General features: G+C 38.8%; 1 protein-coding gene across 5 annotated transcripts in view; it reads left to right on the top strand.

The window, feature by feature from the left end:
* Positions 1-19,085, top strand: part of MAPK10 (mitogen-activated protein kinase 10) — a 118,518-nt gene that overhangs the window by 8,055 nt on the left and 91,378 nt on the right. For 2 of the 5 annotated variants that reach the window (XM_077814368.1, XM_077814367.1), the window contains exon 2: positions 14,803-14,972. In XM_077814368.1, the coding sequence (XP_077670494.1) occupies positions 14,803-14,972 (170 nt within the window). Of the gene's footprint in view, positions 1-8,648; positions 8,739-14,802; positions 14,973-19,085 lie in introns of those variants that run through there. The other 3 variants (XM_077814370.1, XM_077814369.1, XM_077814366.1) reach the window with 2 other exon arrangements.

Genomic DNA, 19,085 nt, shown 5'->3' with positions numbered 1-19,085 from the left:
GTTTCGACCTTCAGGAGGAGTCCACGCAGAATTCTTCTTTCCTTAGTGTTGGTAGGAAGGATTCTGTGGGTTAGTATGTTGTTCAGAGGTGTGTTGGAAATATTCTTTGAGTCGGAGATGTCAAAAGTAGGATTCTAGGTCACCACAGAACAGTATCATGTTCGTGGGCCTGGAGGGACATAAGGAGAGGCCTTGAGATAGGACAGACTCTTCTGCCAGGCTAGGAGTATAGCTGGAAAGATTAACAATATTGTTGGGTAGGTTAAGGGAACTACTGTTGTGGCTCCTTGTTGCATGTAGCAGTTTAGATAGTTTAGTGTCCTTTTTTCTTTGTAGAGAAGCAAAGTTTGTGTTGTAAATGGCTTGTCTAGTTTTTGTAAAATCTAGCTATGAGGAATTTTGTGTGGAAGGTTGTTTTTTTATGAGAGTATCCAGTTTTGAGAGCTCATTCTTAATCTTTCTTTGTTGGCTGTATAGGATGTTGATCAGGTGGTTTCACAGTTTCTTTGAGAGTGTGCGACACAATCTCTCAGCATAGTCTGTGTGATATGTAGATTGTAATGGATTTTTAACCTTTAGTCCTTTTGGTATGATGTCCATCTGTTTGCTGTAGCCCACAAAAGCTTATGCTCTAATAAATTTGTTAGTCTCTAAGGTGCCACAAGTACTCCTGTTCTTTTTGCGGATACAGACTAACATGGATGCTACTCTGAAACTAAAAAATTTAACTGTGACCAGATGTTTAACATGGTTAACATTAACAACCAGAGGGAAGGAATACAAGCCAGAATAGGGAAAGAACAGGTTAAAGAATATTTAGGTAAGTTAGATGTATTCAAGTGGGCTGGGCCTGTCAAAATTCACCTTTGGGTACTTAAGAATGAGCTGAAGCAATGTCAGAACTGTTAGTGATTACCTTCAAGATCTCATGGAGGATGAGTGAAGTCCCAGAGAATGGCAAACATACTACCTATAATTAAAAATGAAAACAAAAAGGACCCATGGAATTACAGACCCAGTCAGCATAACTTACGTGGAAAGATACTGGAACAAATTATTAAACAATCAGTTTGTATGTACCTAAAGAATAATAGTGTAGTAAGTAATAGCCAAAATTGATTTGTCAAGAACAAATCATGCCAGATCAACCTAATTTCCTTCTTTGACCAGTTTACTGACCCAGTGGATGGGGCTGGGGAAGCAGTCAACATGATTTATCTTGATTTTTATTAAGGCTTTTGACAGAGTCCAGTGTGACATTCTCATAAACGAACTAGGAAAAACTGGTTGAAAGAGTACTCAGAGTAGGTGTCAATGGTTCATTGTCAAACTGGATGGATGTATCCAATGTGGTCCCTCAAGAGTCTGTCCTGGGTCCGATACTATTCAATATTTTCATTAATGACTTGGATAATGGAGTGGATAGTATTCTTATTAAAATTTGCAGATGACACCAAGCCGGAAATGGTTGCAGGCACTTTGGAGGACAGGATTAGAATTCAAAATGACCTTGATGAAGGAAGGAAAAATCAAAACTGGGAAATAACTGGCAAGGCAGTAGAGCTGCAGAAAAGGATTTGGGAGCTATAGTGGACCACAAATTGAATATAAGACAACAATATGATGCAGTTGCAAAAAGGGAAAGTGTCATTCTGAGATGTATTAACAGGAGTGTCGTATGTAAGACACAAGAGGTAATTATCTGCTCTGCTTGGCACTGCTGAGGCTTCAGCTGGAGTATTTTGTTCAGTTTTGTGCATCACATTTTAAGAAAGATGCAAACAAATTGGAGAAATTCCAGAGGAGATAAAAAAAAAAAGTTAAAGGTTTAGAAAACCTGACCTGTAGAAAGATTACGAACACTGGGAATATTTAGTTTTAAGAAGAGAAGATTGAGGGGGACTTCAATATGTTAAAGGCTGTTATAAAGGTGATCAGCTGTTCTCTGTGTCCTCTGAAGGTAGGACAGGAAGTGATTGGCTCAGCATACAGCAAAGGAGATTTACGTTAGATATTAGGAAAAGCTTTCTAACTATAAGGGTAGTTAAGCTCTGGAGTAGGTTTCCATGGAAAGTTGTGGAATCCCCATCATTGGAGATTTTTAAGAACAGGTTAGATGAACACCTGTCAGGGATGGTCTAAGTTTAGTTGGTCCTGCCTCAGAGTGGGGGATGAACTATTTGACCTCTTGTGGTTCATTTCAGCCCCCATTTCTGATTCTATATTAATTCACTCTCTCTGCTAAGCTAGGCCACGATCCAGAAAAACACTTAAGCACATGCTTAACTTTAAACATGTGAGTAGTTCCATTGGACGTCTTTACGTGGTTTTGTTGGATCAGGACCACAGCCAGCAAGGGTATCATCAGTTATTGTGGCATGGGGAGGGGATGTGTGATGCACATGACAGTCCTCTAAGAAGTGACCTAAATCCTCAGCTTATTCACAAATGGTAGCAATGTTTAGTCACTGCTGAAGTCATGCTAGTGACATGGAGGCGAAAGGCTCTGGAGTGAGTTAATCCTTCTGAGCCAGTGATGAAGAAATAATGAGTTGAGGGGGTTTTTTGGTCACCGGGAAGGCTTGCAGGAAGCAGCTGTCAGTTCAGTGAGTAAGCCTCAGGGATTTAGGGATTGCTTCCAGCAAAAATAAATGATATGTACATGGAATGTTCATTTGCAGCAAGGGCTTGATCCTGCAACTCAGATCCTCCCAGGACTATGGCCAAAGGGCATTCATACAGTTTGTATAGCAAAGAGCACCTATACGTTCATCATTTCCAGAAGGCATCATTATACCCACTTTTTGGGTTTTCTGGGGTTTCAGTGCATTCAAAATATTTTCTTGTTGTATGAGCCTGAGTTGGAGATCAGAAGAGTCCCTGATGTAATTTGATCCTAATCCATTGGCTTGCAAGATAATGAGCTAAATTTTGCTCTGTTACATCATTCTAAATTCAGGATGCAGTTGAGAGCAGAATGTAGCCCTTTAACTTTTAATTTCCAGCCCCTTCCCCCCCATAGCATCCTGGGTGTTTATAAGATGGTCTCCAGAGGGGACATTTTAAAAGTACCTACACCATGGGCCAGATCCTCAGCAGGTGTAAATCCATATAACTCCATTGTCTTCTATGAAACTATGTTGATTTATACCAGCTGAGGACCTGGCCTTCTATACAAGGCTGGACTCCTGGAATATGCAATCTTTTGGAGACAAATAACCAATGGGGGATTCTGAAGGGCAGCATTTATATCTGGCGAAATAGACCTATTACACAGAATGGAGTAGCTGGAATTATTAAAACTGGTGGTCTGTTAACAAGTTGAATAAATCATTGGAATACACTATAATAAAGTCCTGCTTCCATTCAGAGTATCCACCTCTTGGGCTTCCTTCCCACAAAAATGGTTTGTCCTATAATATCAGTTCAGGAGGGCAAGAGGAAACTGAAACTTAGGGCTCTAAGTAATGCTATGCAAACTTTTCCTTGTAGCATATTCTTCTTGAGGATTTATCTGGGACTACCTACGGTAGGCATAGCTCTTTATGTTGTACATGAAAGTGGCATAGGCCTAATTATAAACTGTCCCTCTACAGCCAAGTTACAGTATTAAGTGTAATATCTCTGTCAGTAGCTCAATAATGTAAATGCCTCAACATGAAGGCAATATAAAGTATTTTAAGATTAAGAAACAAAATACATCCTTAGAAATAAGCAACAGCATTTTAAAAATTATGGCATGTAAAGAACTGGTTCTGAAAAAGATGACAATCGTGTTTCAGCAATGTCTCCTGATGTTTCTGTCTGACCAGAATTTGAATCCGTCCATATGGGTTAACAGATATACATGCAGTGAAATTAAACCAGCAAGTCCATCTGTTCCCCAAATACCTCCAGTAGGCCATTCTTCATGGGGTATCTTTGTTTAGTCTTGCAGACCCCTACTTCTCAACTTGTTTTGCTCCACAGCTCAAAAGAAGTGTTCGTGGGTTCTCTGTACAAGTTCCTGAATGGTCTTTTTCAGTCCAATACATTTTTTGTTGGAATATAATATGATCCTGTGGTTTCACCCAGTCAGTGAAAGGCAAGATATTTTTTATGTCTTAGAAGAAAAATAACTTAAAACATTTCCTTTATTGGATTATGTGCTTTCATAATATGTATATTGTACCACAATCAAAAATATGGCACATTTTGTAGTTTTCAATGAGACACACCCATAAATGTTAAGAAGATGTTTTTTCCCGAGTCATTCATCGTGATTTTATCTTAGATATGACATGCATCATCATATTTATTGGTTAATTTGAACAATTTGGTATCTCAAGTACACGATCTGGCAGCGGTTTTGTTCATTGTAATTCTTGCTGCATTGAGACCACCAAAAGAAATACCTAGAATGAAATTTTAGAGTGGGATTTTGGGGAAATTTTGAGTCCTTTGAAAATCTTAGCTTAGATTCTTGCTTGGTGGCTTTCTTTCCTCATTACTGTGACAACCTGTGTAAACTGCTTGACCAATCACTATGTGCGCGCGCTCTCTAAAATCCTTTACAGACTCCCTAGTTTCCATAACAATGTCATTGATGAACATTTAGAAACCAGATTATTTTGAGAATGCTCTTAGATTAGCTTGAACCACAGAAAAGGTCATGTTTGTTGATAATCATGCAGCTATTCATTGGTTGAGCTCATCTGGTCTGATTGCGAATTGTTTCTTAATTTTGATAAATCAGTCTAATGTTTTAATCAGATTGGATGAAGATATTGCTTGCAGCCTTAAACAAAGTTGTTTCCATGCAAAATGTCCTGTAATTTCCCATGGTTTCTGGTGGGTCATTAATCAACATTCATGATAGTTACCCTTGGGTAAATAGTGGTGTTCCCCAAGAGTCAGTTCTAGGACCAATCCTATTCAACTTATTCATAAATGATCTGGAGAAAGGGGTAAACAGTGAGGTGGCAAAGTTTGCAAATGATACTAAACTGCTCAAGATAGTTAAGACCGAAGCAGACTGTGAAGAACTTCAAAAAGATCTCACAAAACTAAATGATTGGGCAACAAAATGGCAAATGAAATTTAATGTGGATAAATGTAAAGTAATGCACATTGGAAAAAATATCCCCAACTATACATACAAGATGATGGGGGCTAAGTTAGCTACAACTAATCAGGAGAAAGATCTTGGAGTCATTGTGGATAGTTCTCTGAAGATGTCCCCGCAGTGTGCAGTGACAGTCAAAAAAGCAAACGGGATGTAAGGAATAATTAAAAAAGGGATAGGGAATAAGACGGAGAATATTTTATTGCCCTTATATAAATCCGTGGTATGTCCACATCTTGAATACTGCGTACAGTTGTGGTCCCCTCATCTCAAAAAAGATATACTGGCATTAGAAAAGGTTCAGAAAAGGCAACTAAAATGATTAGGGGTTTGGAAGGGGTCCCATATGAGGAGAAATTAAAGAGGCTAGGACTTTTCAGCTTGGAAAAGAGGAGACTAAGGGAGATATGATAGAAGTATATAAAATCAGGAGTGGTGTGGAGAAAGTGAATAAGGAAAGCTATTTACTTGTTCCCATAATATAAGAACTAAGGGCCACCAAATGAAATCAATGGACAGCAGGTTTAAAACAAATAAAAGGAAGAAGTTCTTCACTCAGCGCACAGTCAACCAACCTGTGGAACTCATTGCCTGAGGAGGTTGTGAAGGCTAGGACTATAACAGGGTTTAAAAGAGAATTGGATAAATTCATGGAGGCTAAGTTAATTAATGGCTATTAGCCACGATGGGTAAGGAATGATGTCCTTAGCCTCTGTTTGTCAGAGGGTAGAAATGGATGGCAGGAGAGAGATCACTTGATCATGTTAGGTTCACTTCCTCTGGGGCACCTGGCATTGGCCACTGTTGGTAGTCAGGATACTGGGCTGGATGGACCTTTGGTCTGACCCAGTATGACCACTTTTATATTCTTATGTTCTTATAATCTATAAGAGAAGCACTGACCTGCAGTTTAGATCCTTAGGTTACAAATCCTGCCTGTTTAATATCAAGAGTGATTTTTTTAAGGGGGAATTTTAATTTCTCTGCTGCTTACCCCTTATTTATTTATAAAAGGGAGACTCCTTTGTTTGCTACCATTTCCATGTCAAGTGCTGTAATTATAAAATAATATATTAAAAATAGAATTTATAGGGTGATGAGTCTGTTGTGATATGGCCATAGGTGTTGCTTCCATTTAATGGAAATAGTGATGTACATTTGTGTATCTTCCTTTTCACCCTGCATTCACAGTAGGAATAAAAGCTCTTAAATATTGATCAGAATCTCAGATGTATCCTACTTTCTTGAAACGATTACAGATCTATTTAATATCACTATGAAATATTGCATTATATTATCAATGTATGCAGTAAGCTAGAGAAATAGTGCATCTCATTACATGTCTTTCTTTTCTTCCTAAACTCTCTATGCCACCTCCTTTCTTTACTGCTGTTGATACATTCACTGTCCTTCCCATCTCCCGGACTTGAAATCCTCAGGCGATCTTCTTTCCCTTCCTTCCTGTTCTCCCTCCTTTCCCTGCCCTCACTGCATCCAGTTTCTCTCTAAGGTTTTGTTACTTCTTCCTCCTAACATAACCAAAACCCACTCTTCATTCACTATTGGCGTCACTAAACCCTTACTCCAAATCCTCTATTGCAAACTTCTATGAGTTCCCTTCTTGTCACTTCTCCCACTTCAGTCTATCCATGATAAATTGCCTTCATTCTGAATACATTATCTCCTCTATTCTGTCACTAACTCTCTATGTGCTACAGCATCAAATTCAGGCTAGGTTTCAATGGCCTGTGTAATATTGTCCCAGCTATGTCCTTGCTCTCATTTCCTTTTTCCTCCTATGCACCTCACAGTCCTGCCTCCTCACTGCTGTCTTTCTGGTGTCTCTTACCAGTTCTTGGCTTCATGCCTTCACTGCCTCCTGTGCTTGGGACATTGCTCAATTTCTTGTTTACAAAATGTCTTCTCTCCTTCATGTCCCTGTTGATAACACACTTATTCAAAGAATCTTTTCTCCCATGGTCTCTCTTGACCTCATATGTCCTCCTCCCTCCCTTGCTATTATGACCTGAATTTTATGTTGTCTATGTGTTGGCTTTGTGAACTCTTCAGGGCAGGGACCATGCAACTTTTATGTTCTGTGTGAAGCACCACATGCCTTTATGTGGGGTGGTGTGAGGGAGCTTGCATGTGTAGGCCCTGTTCTGTGTATAAAGAGGTTTTAATGTCTAGAGCTCCCAGTCCAGTTTTTTCCCCAAAAACATTTGTGTTGACTAAGGGCCAGATATTGTACTTATATGGGCAAAACTCCCATTGAGATCAATAGGAGCTTTGCCTGAGTAAGCAGTTCAGCAAAAAGCTTCAAATGAGCACTAATAATACAATTCTAAATGCACACGTATTAGTAAGACCAGTTTAAATTCCAATATTATGTGATTCTGCAGGAGTAGACGTGAGAGCTTTATAGAACTGGAAATGAGAGATTCCTGGCTTCCGAGTAGGTCACACAATATTCACTCCTAGCTCCAGAAAATCTCAAGGAATCAGATTTTTAATCTGTGACACTTTTAGGTATCAAAAACTATTTTAGAGTAGTGGGGGTTATGGCTACCTGTGAGCCTTAGATATAGTTGACACCTGACTATAAAGTAAGAGGGATATAAATAATCTTTAATTTATATGTTGCATACACAGAATACATGATGGTGTGATATGATGATTCATTGGCTTCTCTGTGGTTCCAGTATGCATTTGGTCAGCCCAAATTCATATTTCAGAATAACCAGTGATTTAAGTAAACACATGTTAATCTTAGAATTCCTGTATTGTTCCTTGCAGAATTACAGCCTAGATGGCTTTTTGTGTGTCTGATTCAATATTTAGCCAAGATTTACATCCAATCTGACCTGCTTGCAAACTACTTTTTAATCACTTTTGCTTGTGCTATATCCTTCTGAGCATAGTCTCACAGCCCTTTAGGGGAAATGAGGAGATTCATGATCTCTCACTGCTGTAGCATTTCTAATCATCGCCTCCAGTGTTAGCACAAATTTTACTTTGAACCCATATGTAGGACAGACGTTTGAATAAGTCCTTGTAAGGTTCTGAATACACGCTTGCTTGTAGCACTCACTGTTTCTAGGAGTCTGAGAAGGATAAAAGTTCAACTATCCTACAAATGCAGTTATCCATTAAAATATTAAAGCAGCTGACACCATCAGAGGGGATGAAAAGATGTGAGGATTCTGAAATGCAGTGAAATAACCAAATGCTAGGTGTTGTTGGCATTAAAGAAAGGGCCAAAAGAATATAGAATAAAACAGCATATAGGAATGTGTTTGTTCGTGAACATGAAAAGATTAAAGTCTCTTTAGACATAAATCAGGAAGAACTGGCCTGGGGACCATTTGGAAAAGGATGATGATGAAAGAGAGTGTGCTCAAGGAAAGAGATCCAAGGGAAGGGACATAAAAATGAAATGACTGGACATAAAGGAACAGTTGAGCCCCATGGCTGAGTAGGGGAAGCATTCCATAGGTCAGAATCCTAAATGATGGCAATTGTGTTGTGTTATCTGCCCACACAGATGAGGAAGGGACACTATGACAAGGGTTTCAAAAAATTATCAATAGAAACAAACTCGACAAGAAGGCAAAGAATACTTGGCTTGTCAGAGGTGGGTCTGTTTTGCTTTCTTTGTGCCTTATTTATGCATGTAGCTATTACATGAATAAAATCTTTGACTTGGTAAGGTTGCTCAGGAGAGTCGGAATTTGCAGGATCAAGCCCTTATTTCCACTTTGGCAATTTGTGAAAAAACTCTATGGATGTCATGATTGAGCCTCTTTATGTGAACAACTCTTTCCTTTTGACTTTGGGGACCAGATGGTGGGTATAAGACATTGCCTGTGTTTGAGGTAAGGGGTGAGGAGGCGTTGCACACACCTGAATCCCTGGAGGGATTCTATCTGAATAAGTGGCAGTTGCTCTTATGGATCTATGGTAGCACACTCTGGAGCAGGAGTTCTGCCACCTGCAACATATGCTGTTCATGAGGCTGGTCACTCTCTTCTGGATGAGATAGAGAGATGTGGGGCTATGGCCACCATTGGAAGGACATCACTAGTGCTAGGTTGACTGCGCAGGGGCTTCCATCCCATTCTCTTTCCCTCTATATGCCCCGCACATCCAGGATAGGGTCAGCACCAGTCTGGCCCTCAACAAAGTAGCTAGCATACTGGTCTTGATTCAAAACTCATAGAAGTCAATGGGAGTCATTCCATTGACTTTCACTGAGCTTTGGGTCAGGCCCACTAATAGAATGACAGTACTTTATATACATATATATATATATAGGTATATATTGTGACACATTCAGACCAGAGAGTGGTGGAAGGCACGTGTGGTAGCCCTAGAATGCTAAAGGTCCTTTTCCCTATGAGTTGAAAAGGAGCTACCTCAGATCAGCTAGGTACACTTGAATCCAATTAAGGGCAACTTCTGACCTTTGAAAAACCCATCTTCTCATGAGAGAAGGAGGGAGGGACTCTGGGGAAGGACTGGCATCCAGAGGCCGGCATAATAAGACAGCACCCCAGAGTGGGGCAGGGAAAGGTTTTCTATTACTGTGTTGCAAGGGTTTTTTTGTTTTGTTTTGACTGAAGAGTACTGCTTGGGCCTACCCTCAGGCCCACTTTGTAAATATTGGAAAATAAAACCTGAGTGAGGAATACAAACTCTCTGGAGGGGGGCTGATTTACTCCAGGTCTTTCTGTGTGTGTCCCCCCCCCCCCCCCCCCCCCAACCCACCCACACATCGCCAGAGGGGGAAATGCTGAGCCCGGCAAGCTGAAGGAGGTATAAAGTACCTGGAAAGACATATTTAAGATATTGAACCGTAAGTATTTGTGATATATTAGGATTGCCAATCATGGGATATGGGTAAAAAGTGTCCATAAAAACAGTCAAAATAAAACTGCACCTGTTCATGGACAACCATAGAGTTTTTACAGTGGAAAATAGGCAAAGAAAGCAGTGGAATTACATAATATGAGAATAAAGTTCTTTGGTCTTTTCATCTGCAAAGGCGAGAGAAGACTTTCTGAGAATCATAAATCTGGTTCTGTTTACTATTGTACTTCCTTCTGTTTTGCCCTCCATGTTGAAAAAGAATAATTTAGCTAGTCAAAGTTGAGTGTCAAGCAGCAATTGCTGGTTGAGTTTTATCAGATTTTTTCATTTAATTGTTCCATAAGAGCCAATAATGTGTTTTCTAATGTGCTACGATTTGGCAATGCCCGAAGCAAATTCATTCTCCAACCCTTCCGCTGATGGAGTCTTTACAGCTCTATTTCCGTGGTTTTGGCATTAAGCAAATTGTAGGTGTATCTCTTCCCTTGCCAGACATAATGAGCCATATCCTCCACTGGTGTAAATCTCCATAGCTCTGATGTCTAGAGCTGATCAAAAAATGAAGAAATAAGTTTGCAAATAAATAAAATAAAAATGAAAATTTGACATCGTTTCTATTTTGCAAAGTTCAAAATTGAATACTTTTTTTTTCAAAATATTTTTTCAGTAAACTGAATTTTGAAACTTTTGGTTTTTCCCTGTTCTTAGCCCCCCCCCCTTTTGTCACTTAGTTCAATAAAATGAATGATGACTAGGGATTTTTTCTTGTAGTACTCACTAACTTTTCCAAAATTGATTAAGTTTTCAGAAGTTGACTGGAAAAAGAAAATGCTGCATGAATGCTTACACATGCGAGTTGAGTATTCAGTTCCCATGAATGCTCATGCAGTAAAACTTAATCACACAAATGTATGTAGCAAGCAAGCACAAGCATACCCAAACTGAATTCATATTAAAATCCAAGCAATTATCCAGGCACTTTTTTGTATTGTTTGGCAGTAATCATCTAGTTCTAATAGTGAATGACAGAAATGTGTGAAACTAAAGTGGCTTTTGTTCAAAGGGGGAAGAGGGAATACTTTTTTATTTAGTTTTGTGCCACCTGAATTGTACAATTAATTTGGAACCCCAAAACTATAATGTGGCCCAGATTTGCTGCAAGCTTATTTCAGCTTCACCAAAAGCTTTGTTGACATCGGCAACACTGTTTCAGGATTGAGCGTAGCAGCCATGTTATTAGCCTCTTAGAGTTGGTAGGCAACTGCCACCTTTTCGTGTTCTCTATATGTATATATATATATCGTCTTACTATATGTTCCATTCTATGCATCCGATGAAGTGGGCTATAGCCCACAAAAGCTTTTGCTCAAATAAATTTGTTAGTCTCTAAGGTGCCACAAGTACTCCTGTTCTTTTTACTGTTTCAGGATGAAACTTATTCCTCTGTAGAAGACCCACACAAGTTCTATAAATTGCTTAAATCCCAAGTAAACCCAATTTTGAGTGGGGCCTGGTGTGAAAGAAATAGCTCAAATGAGAATTTGGCTCAGCATAAACTTTAATTGTGTTTTTAAATGAAATGTATGTTGATAAGATATGAAAGCAACTCTTTGCTTCACGGTCAGAAATCACTAGGTATTAATCATGATCTTGCCCATGCACCCCGATAGTAGGTTCTCTAATTTTTTTGGTTGGGAACCTGTCATGGACTTAAATTTATTTCTAGTATTTTGAGAGAATATATGTGTGGACGAATGACAAACTTGCTGACTAGGCTGTTAACTATTTTTGTGAGTCTGCTTAGGCCTACAGTGAACACTGATGAAGGTTAATTGTGCACTGACTTATAAAAGGAATTGCATAGGATGCATGTCAACACAGTATTTGACACTTAAGCTCTAAACACCTTGATTTTTTTGAACTTTCTCTTAATTAATATTGCATCAATGTCTTTTCCCCGCCCTGGATATCCACCCATGTAGCATCATGTCATCAGTGAATGCGAGGACAATAGTTGGTATCATTAGATTGTCCAAACCAAACCAAAACTGTCTCACCTTTATCAATATATTTATAGCACTAAAGAATGTGACTAGTATTCTGGTGCAATAACTAATGCTGGGTTGAGAGTAGGAGGCTTGCAATGTGAACTTTGTCCTCACTGTACAGAAAATGATAATGGAATAAACCACATTGCAATCTGTTTGACTACTTAGAGGTACTTGCCTCTCACTTCCAGTTCTGGTAAGCAGGACTGAGCAAACCATGTGAATATTTCTCTGCAGAAAATAGAAGACTGTTCAAGGCTTAACTTTCACAGTGCAATTCAGAAGTAGGCTGTTTCTGCAAATGTATTTTTGAGTCATTCAGGACTTTGTTTTGAAGCTTGAATTTGGCACTGTGTCAGAGTCCATAAAACTCTTATTTTTTTGTGTTTCCAAAAAAAAAAAATCCTTGCACTGTCGGGCTCATAACGAACTGTAATATTTTAATTGCTTCTCTGAAAATGATGTTTACTGCCTGAATGAACAGCCATGTTAATCAGAATATTTCAAACAAATTATCTAAATGAGCTAGTTGTAATTAAACAGTGCTATCCAGTGGAGTGGTTGTTCTCATGAGAAAATTGACAGAATATTAAGCATTCTAAGGCAAAACCAAGAAGAGATGATCTTGACAAGGTCAGTTTTTGAATTGTAACACTCACTTTATGGAGTATTGGCATTAAGTCATTTAAAAACAAACAAGCAAATAAAAAAATCCTCCCAATGAGCTCTTCTCCTTGCCCCAACCCATCAAAATCACACTGTTTGAATTCTATGGCCATGTATCACAGTTGATTGTGACAGCAAAGTTTTGATTATGTAACTGAATATATTATGATCTATTGTTTTTAATAATAGAATAAGTGAAAGGGATTTCTCTAACTAAAGATGGATTTAAAGGAATTAATAATGGAAAACGAGGGAGGGTGGCGTATAGACAGTGGAAGACACAGACTTGGGGCAGGTTCCTATTCTCATTGAGGGCAATAGAGAAACTTTCATTGTCTTCCACGCATGTACTATCAGCTACTTAACCCTCCATCCTGCAAGATATGGAGCACCTTTGGTTCCCATTGAAGTCAATGAGCATTAAAGATGCTCAGCATCTTGCAAGATGGGGCCTTACATTACTAACTTTTTTGCAATGATTTTAATCCCAAAAGAATCCCCATCTATTATTCAGTCCACTAAACCTATTGTTTGTTTACTATTATTATACTAATGTAAATGAAGTTAATACCAGAAGCTTCCATCAGGATTGTGGCCCTGTTGTGCTAGGTGCTGTAAAAAGCACAAAGAGCTGATAGCAGCCACCCTTTATATTTCAAGACAATTGACTATTTGCTCAGAAGCTGATGAGATCGGTCCCTGTGACTTTTGGGGGGGGGGGGGGAAATCACCCAGATCATTTACTAATTAATACAGGGGAAACTGAATTAAAGTTATTCATACCTATATGAACCTGTACTTTCACATTTTTTCAAATCCAGAGTTTTTGCTGTAGTGTGTAGAATACAAAGTATACAGTTAGGACACAGTACTCAGTTGGGGTCTTGCATTCAGTGCATGAAAAATCCAGGCATATACCAAGTTTTAATCATAGGCTTTAAGAGTCTTTGTTTTTTTCAGTTGAAAGATTTATGTGCTGGAGTGATAAAATGGAAAATAAATACGTAATGTTCAAATCATCAAAGGGTCAAAAAGATGGCATTTGCCGAGGATGTCAGAAGACGTCATTATGTGATTGGAGGGGTCTTATAAATCCCAGATCAGATTACCCTCCTATTTTCTTACTGACCACTAGGGATATGAAACTGGCTGGTATTTGCTACTGTTCTTAGTTATACATGGAGATGTTCGTGTATTTATGATAAAATACTTTGTATTGCTTTTCAGAGGCTTTTGTACCCCTCTGAAAGTTACCTGTTGTTGTTGCAGGACCAAATCCTGAAGTGCTTACTCTGCTTTTACTCAGGTTCAGTTTTATTTCAGTGAAACTTTTGCTTGAGGAAGGACAGAGCTAAAATTGATAGGTGTCTAAGATTTGCCCCATCATTTTAAAATTCAGTCATAGTGCCAGAATCCTCCTCCTTGGCAGAATGTCTACTAATAATTTTCACTTAGTGCAGTCTGAGACAAGGGTCTAAATCAAAGAAGGGCTGTGCACTGCCATGCTCAATGAGAACTGCTCAGAATCTCTCAGGCAGGATCAGTCCAATAATTGTGGCTTGTTTTCGTGCTTATCTGAAATGATTTGTGGCTTTGCCCTGATGCTCTGCAGTAGTAGTACCCCCACCGGCCCTTTATTTTTTCAGGCAACTGCTACAGTTTACAAAAGTTAAGAGTTTAATTCCCATGTCATTTGCACCATTTTACATTGATTTAAGTCCACTGATGTTAAAGGAGTTCTCAGCTACGCCTGGTTTATTGCAGTGTGAGAGGAAAGTCAGACCAAAACGCTTCAAGAGCACCATATAGAACCTTCCTGCAAAAGGCCTGAAGTACCAGTAATGGCATGCATATACCAATGGCTGGGAATTTCTGTTCTACAGACACTGGCTAGATGAGGATTCATGGCTTTGCAATGGAAATTTCCTAGGTGAAGGAGAGTTTACTGTTGTATTTGAAAGCCTTTGAGAAATTGTCTGACAGTGTACAAGTCTCTGACAATGAGCATAAAAAGATACCGATACATATTTGAAAACTAGGCTCTCTTTCATTGTTATGCTGATGGTTTACTGGTCTTGGTTTTGTCTTTTTGTCAACTCCTCATCTCCATGACAGGGATTTGGAAAACAAGTGGATGTGTCATATATTGCCAAACATTACAACATGAGCAAAAGCAAAGTTGACAACCAGTTCTACAGTGTGGAAGTAGGTGACTCGACCTTCACCGTTCTCAAGCGCTACCAGAACTTAAAACCTATTGGCTCTGGGGCTCAGGGAATAGTTTGGTAAGTCTCTTCAGTTTCTTTTATTTATGCTTTTAAATGGGATATGCCTTCTGCCTTTCTTTAGAGTTTGCTAGTTCCAAACATTGTCTAAGATTGTAAAAATAACAGTTAAGCAGCAGACATCCTTTGATAAAAAGAGCCTAGTGTTCTGCTAATAAATGTTCTTGCTGTTGTGAATGGTAGCATTGGGTTTGTTTCTCCACATAGCAAGTATTAACTAGCAAGAAAGTGGGAGACAGATCTTACAATAATTGACAGCTATAGCCCTTATTTGCAGTAGAAGTGGAAATTATATATCAAACAGACCCTGTAATTTCTACTCCTGGCACAATAAAAGTCACTGAGACCTATTTAGAAAGAATTCACATCCCATAGCATCTTGAAGCTTTCACATATCTACATGACAGATAATGTTTTCCTTTATTTTAAGTGACATTTCAATGCAATGTATACATAATCCAAATGAATGACAGAAATGTAATATCTGATATTATATAATATATACAGTTAATAGAATTCACAGAGTAAATAATCATTTAAATAATCCCATTTAAAGCTTATGTGACATTTTCTTTTACATTTGTTTCTGCAGTTTTAGAGATGGTCCTTTCCTTTTGCCTACCAATGGTTTATAGTGTGAACCCCTGCCCAGTGGCACTCAGCATATTTGTTTTAGACAGCAAATAGTTCTTTTCCCCCCAACTACTTTATCATAGATGTCCTTTTCTGTCTGTCTTCTCTAACACTGCAGTATTGTGAATTTAATGTAATACTACCTTACCATGAGATGGAATGGCAGAAACACTAACTTTCTCTAACACAAAGGCAAGTGCAATTCTATAGATTGCTCAGCATGGACACTAAAAATTAGCAGTGAAGAATGGCATCTGTACCTTCAACCCCTTCCAAGTCTGCATTACTTACAGAACCTTTGCCACTTCCACCGATCAAACTGTGTAATTTTCAAATCTGCTTCATGGCATCAAATTGAGAATTTATTTATTGTTTTTATCATACAATTTTTTCAATTTTGTTTAGAGTCAGATTTTAGAAAGAAATATAATGTATGTATTAAATGCTTTTGTTTGTTTTCCCAGGATGTTTTTCCTTCACTACCTAGCATTAAGCTCTTGTCTTCTCTTCCTACTTCGCACCCTGTATTGCTGTGAAACTCCTTCCTCCCTTCAAATCAAATTTTCCTATGCCTATGCATAACTGATTTGCTGTAAAGTTCAATTATGAGCAACAAAGAACAGATAAAGCTAAAGGCATCTAAACAGAATCAATAACATCCTGTGATATTTATATTTCATGCTGAGATTTGACAGGCCAAAAATCTGAATGCCTTAAGCAAAAAGAAACCAACCCAAACAAACAAACAAAAACCAAATACCACCCAACAAACAAAGTGTAAGCTAATACAAATCCCCTGGAATAAATGAATAATAGGATAAGACTGCAAAAAGACCAGTGCAGTTTTGGGCTGCAGATGTAAAGATAGCACATCATGGATTAGGAAGATAAGATTCATTTCTATACAGAACCTGAAATATTGTGTTGAGTTTTAGCCTCTAGTTTACCATAAGGATATTGACAAACTGTTAGGTGCAAAGGAAGATGAATCATTGGTAGGGTAGGATGAAGTGATTTATTTACAAAGACACATTCTAAAAGGTATCTGTAACTTGGCTATGAGAAAACAAATGGGGAGATATGTTAAAAGCCTACAGATATTTGAAGGTTGTAAACACCAAAGGCAGAAATACAATATTTTGTGTGATGCATGTGGATATATCTAAAAGCAACTGAATTAAGAAAAGGAAAATGTAGGCTAACAACTTTCCTGTCAGTGAGATGTATTAGATTGTGGAATAATCTCCCAAAAGAAGTGGTGGAAGCCTCGTTACTTGGAACTTTTAAGCCTCGATTGGCCAAAACATGAGAACATGGAGTTGAAGGGTTTTTCCTTACGTTGACAAAGAGATGGACTGAGTGATCTTTTTAATCTCTGAATTCTCTGATTCTAGAAGATGTACTGTATTTAGCTGTTCTTTCTCACCCCTGCAACCCCCAAAGAAATTGTGCTGGAGCAAATTCATGCCCTATTGGGCCTTAAGAGCGCTGCCTGGTAAATCAGCCAGGCCCCACACCTAGCACTCAATGGAAGGTTTGGTCACAATTCTGGTTGGCTCCTGGGAGGATAAAGGTTGCCCAAGGTTTTTTTGTTTAAAAAAAAAAAAAGAGAGAGAGAGAGAGAGACCCTACCATATGAAGTGTTTTCAACCCCCATTGTACCCATGTGGAACAATTATAAATGTTTCAAGACAAATGCCCTATTGAGATGTGTTGATGTGAACATGTTCAGTTCAATATTATCTGGTTACCCTGAAGTTAATTCCTTCTTTTTTTCATACCATAAGGGTTTCTGCTAGTCTGAGTTCATGTGGAGGTTTTTGTAAGTGCAGAGGCAGAACACTTGTTTATGAGCAGGGTTTTGCTCCTTGTCCCTGCCACCGATGTGTCTGTGAAAAAGATTAGCTGATTAAATGGCAGTGTATGTTTGTATGAATGGTATGTTTGTTTAGGGGGGTCTGTAGCATCCTCTAGTGGTGCATGTGTACATAAATAATACCACTGGCAGTGCTGAAACATTTTGTTGTGTTATCTCAACCATCATATTGAGCTCATAAGCTTTGGCATTGCTGGGGAGCATATCGGCTAGATTCTTCAGTCTGCACAGGACACTTAAGCTCTTACAGGGAGGGACTGTTCCTTTGTTCTATTTTTACAGCACCTAGGGCAATGGTTCCTGGTCTATGACTGAGACTTCTAGACTCAACTGCATTATAAATCATAAATAATAATTTATGTCAGATGGCCTGAGTGTCTGCAGGTGGCCAGCAGACAATTTCCCCTCCGTCAGTGTATCCATCGCCTGTACCAGCCACAGCCCACCACTGGTATATGGGGAAGAATAGGGCATATCAAAGGTGTGGACTAGCAGAGGTCAGACAGAGAAGAGTAGATCCTCTGTGGCTTGTAGCTAGTATACAAAAGAATATCATTGGCTTACCTACTCATGTTTCACTCACTCATCTAACTGAGAACTGGTGTGTAGGAGCTGTTAGAAGCTGATTTCTAGTCCCTCAGTGTGGCTTCCCATTAAAGGTAACGTTGTTTTAGTTGACTTATGCAGCAGCCTGAGGAAAAGTTATCGTCCTCTGTTTCAATAATTGTACATAGAGGACGAGGTCCCCAACTGGTGTCATTTGGCATACCTCCACAGAAATTAACCTGAATATCTGGTCCCAAGGATGTAACACTAACTTTCCTGGGATGGGGAAGAGAGAAAACATTTCTTTCCGAACAAAAAGACTAAACTGTAATTTTACACCATGTGTAATCAGTTATTTCAGATTTGGAAATGATAGCTGCAGAATAACAGCCTAAGAAAAGAAAAGCACAGAGTGACGCAATCTACTCAGAGGAATTTTAAAAACGTACACCATGATGTGCTGCAGTCGCAAGTCTCAGATGATCAAGTATCTCAGGCCTACTTAGAATTTGAAATGCAATTTTTCCAGGAAGCTTATTGATAATTTATTCAGTGACGTTCTTTCATGTGACTCAGAACTGAGCAAATGCACCTATGTGATGGCAATTCCATTCCAGTTAGGTAATCCTGTAGAACCAAATCTTGCAATCTTTTTGTGGACAAAATTCCACTGGGCAATCATTCTGTCTACCTAAAATTTTTCTCTCTAGTTTGTATCCTTTCAAATGGCTTCTAGTCTTCATTTTCTATCCTAAGCTATTACTTATGTTGCTATGTGCCTACACCTTCTACCCCAGAAATAGCTGCATTTCAGTAGTGGTTGAAGTGTTCCCTTTAGAGAAATCAATCTGTAAGGTGCTTTGGAAGAAGGGCACGATATATACAGTAAATGCCAGTTTTTATTATGGAGAAAAGATGGGTGAGGTAATACCTTTTATTGGATTAACTTCTGTTGGTAAGAGAGAGAAGCTTTTAGAGCCACACAGAGTTCTTCTTCAGGCCTGGGAAAGGAACTCCCATCATCACATTTATCATTTTCCTGTGTGAGTTCATTTGAG

Source organism: Eretmochelys imbricata, chromosome 4 (genome assembly GCF_965152235.1).
Source record: "Eretmochelys imbricata isolate rEreImb1 chromosome 4, rEreImb1.hap1, whole genome shotgun sequence".
NCBI classification, from domain to species: domain Eukaryota; kingdom Metazoa; phylum Chordata; order Testudines; family Cheloniidae; genus Eretmochelys; species Eretmochelys imbricata.
This window is presented reverse-complemented; position numbering and strand designations above follow the sequence as displayed.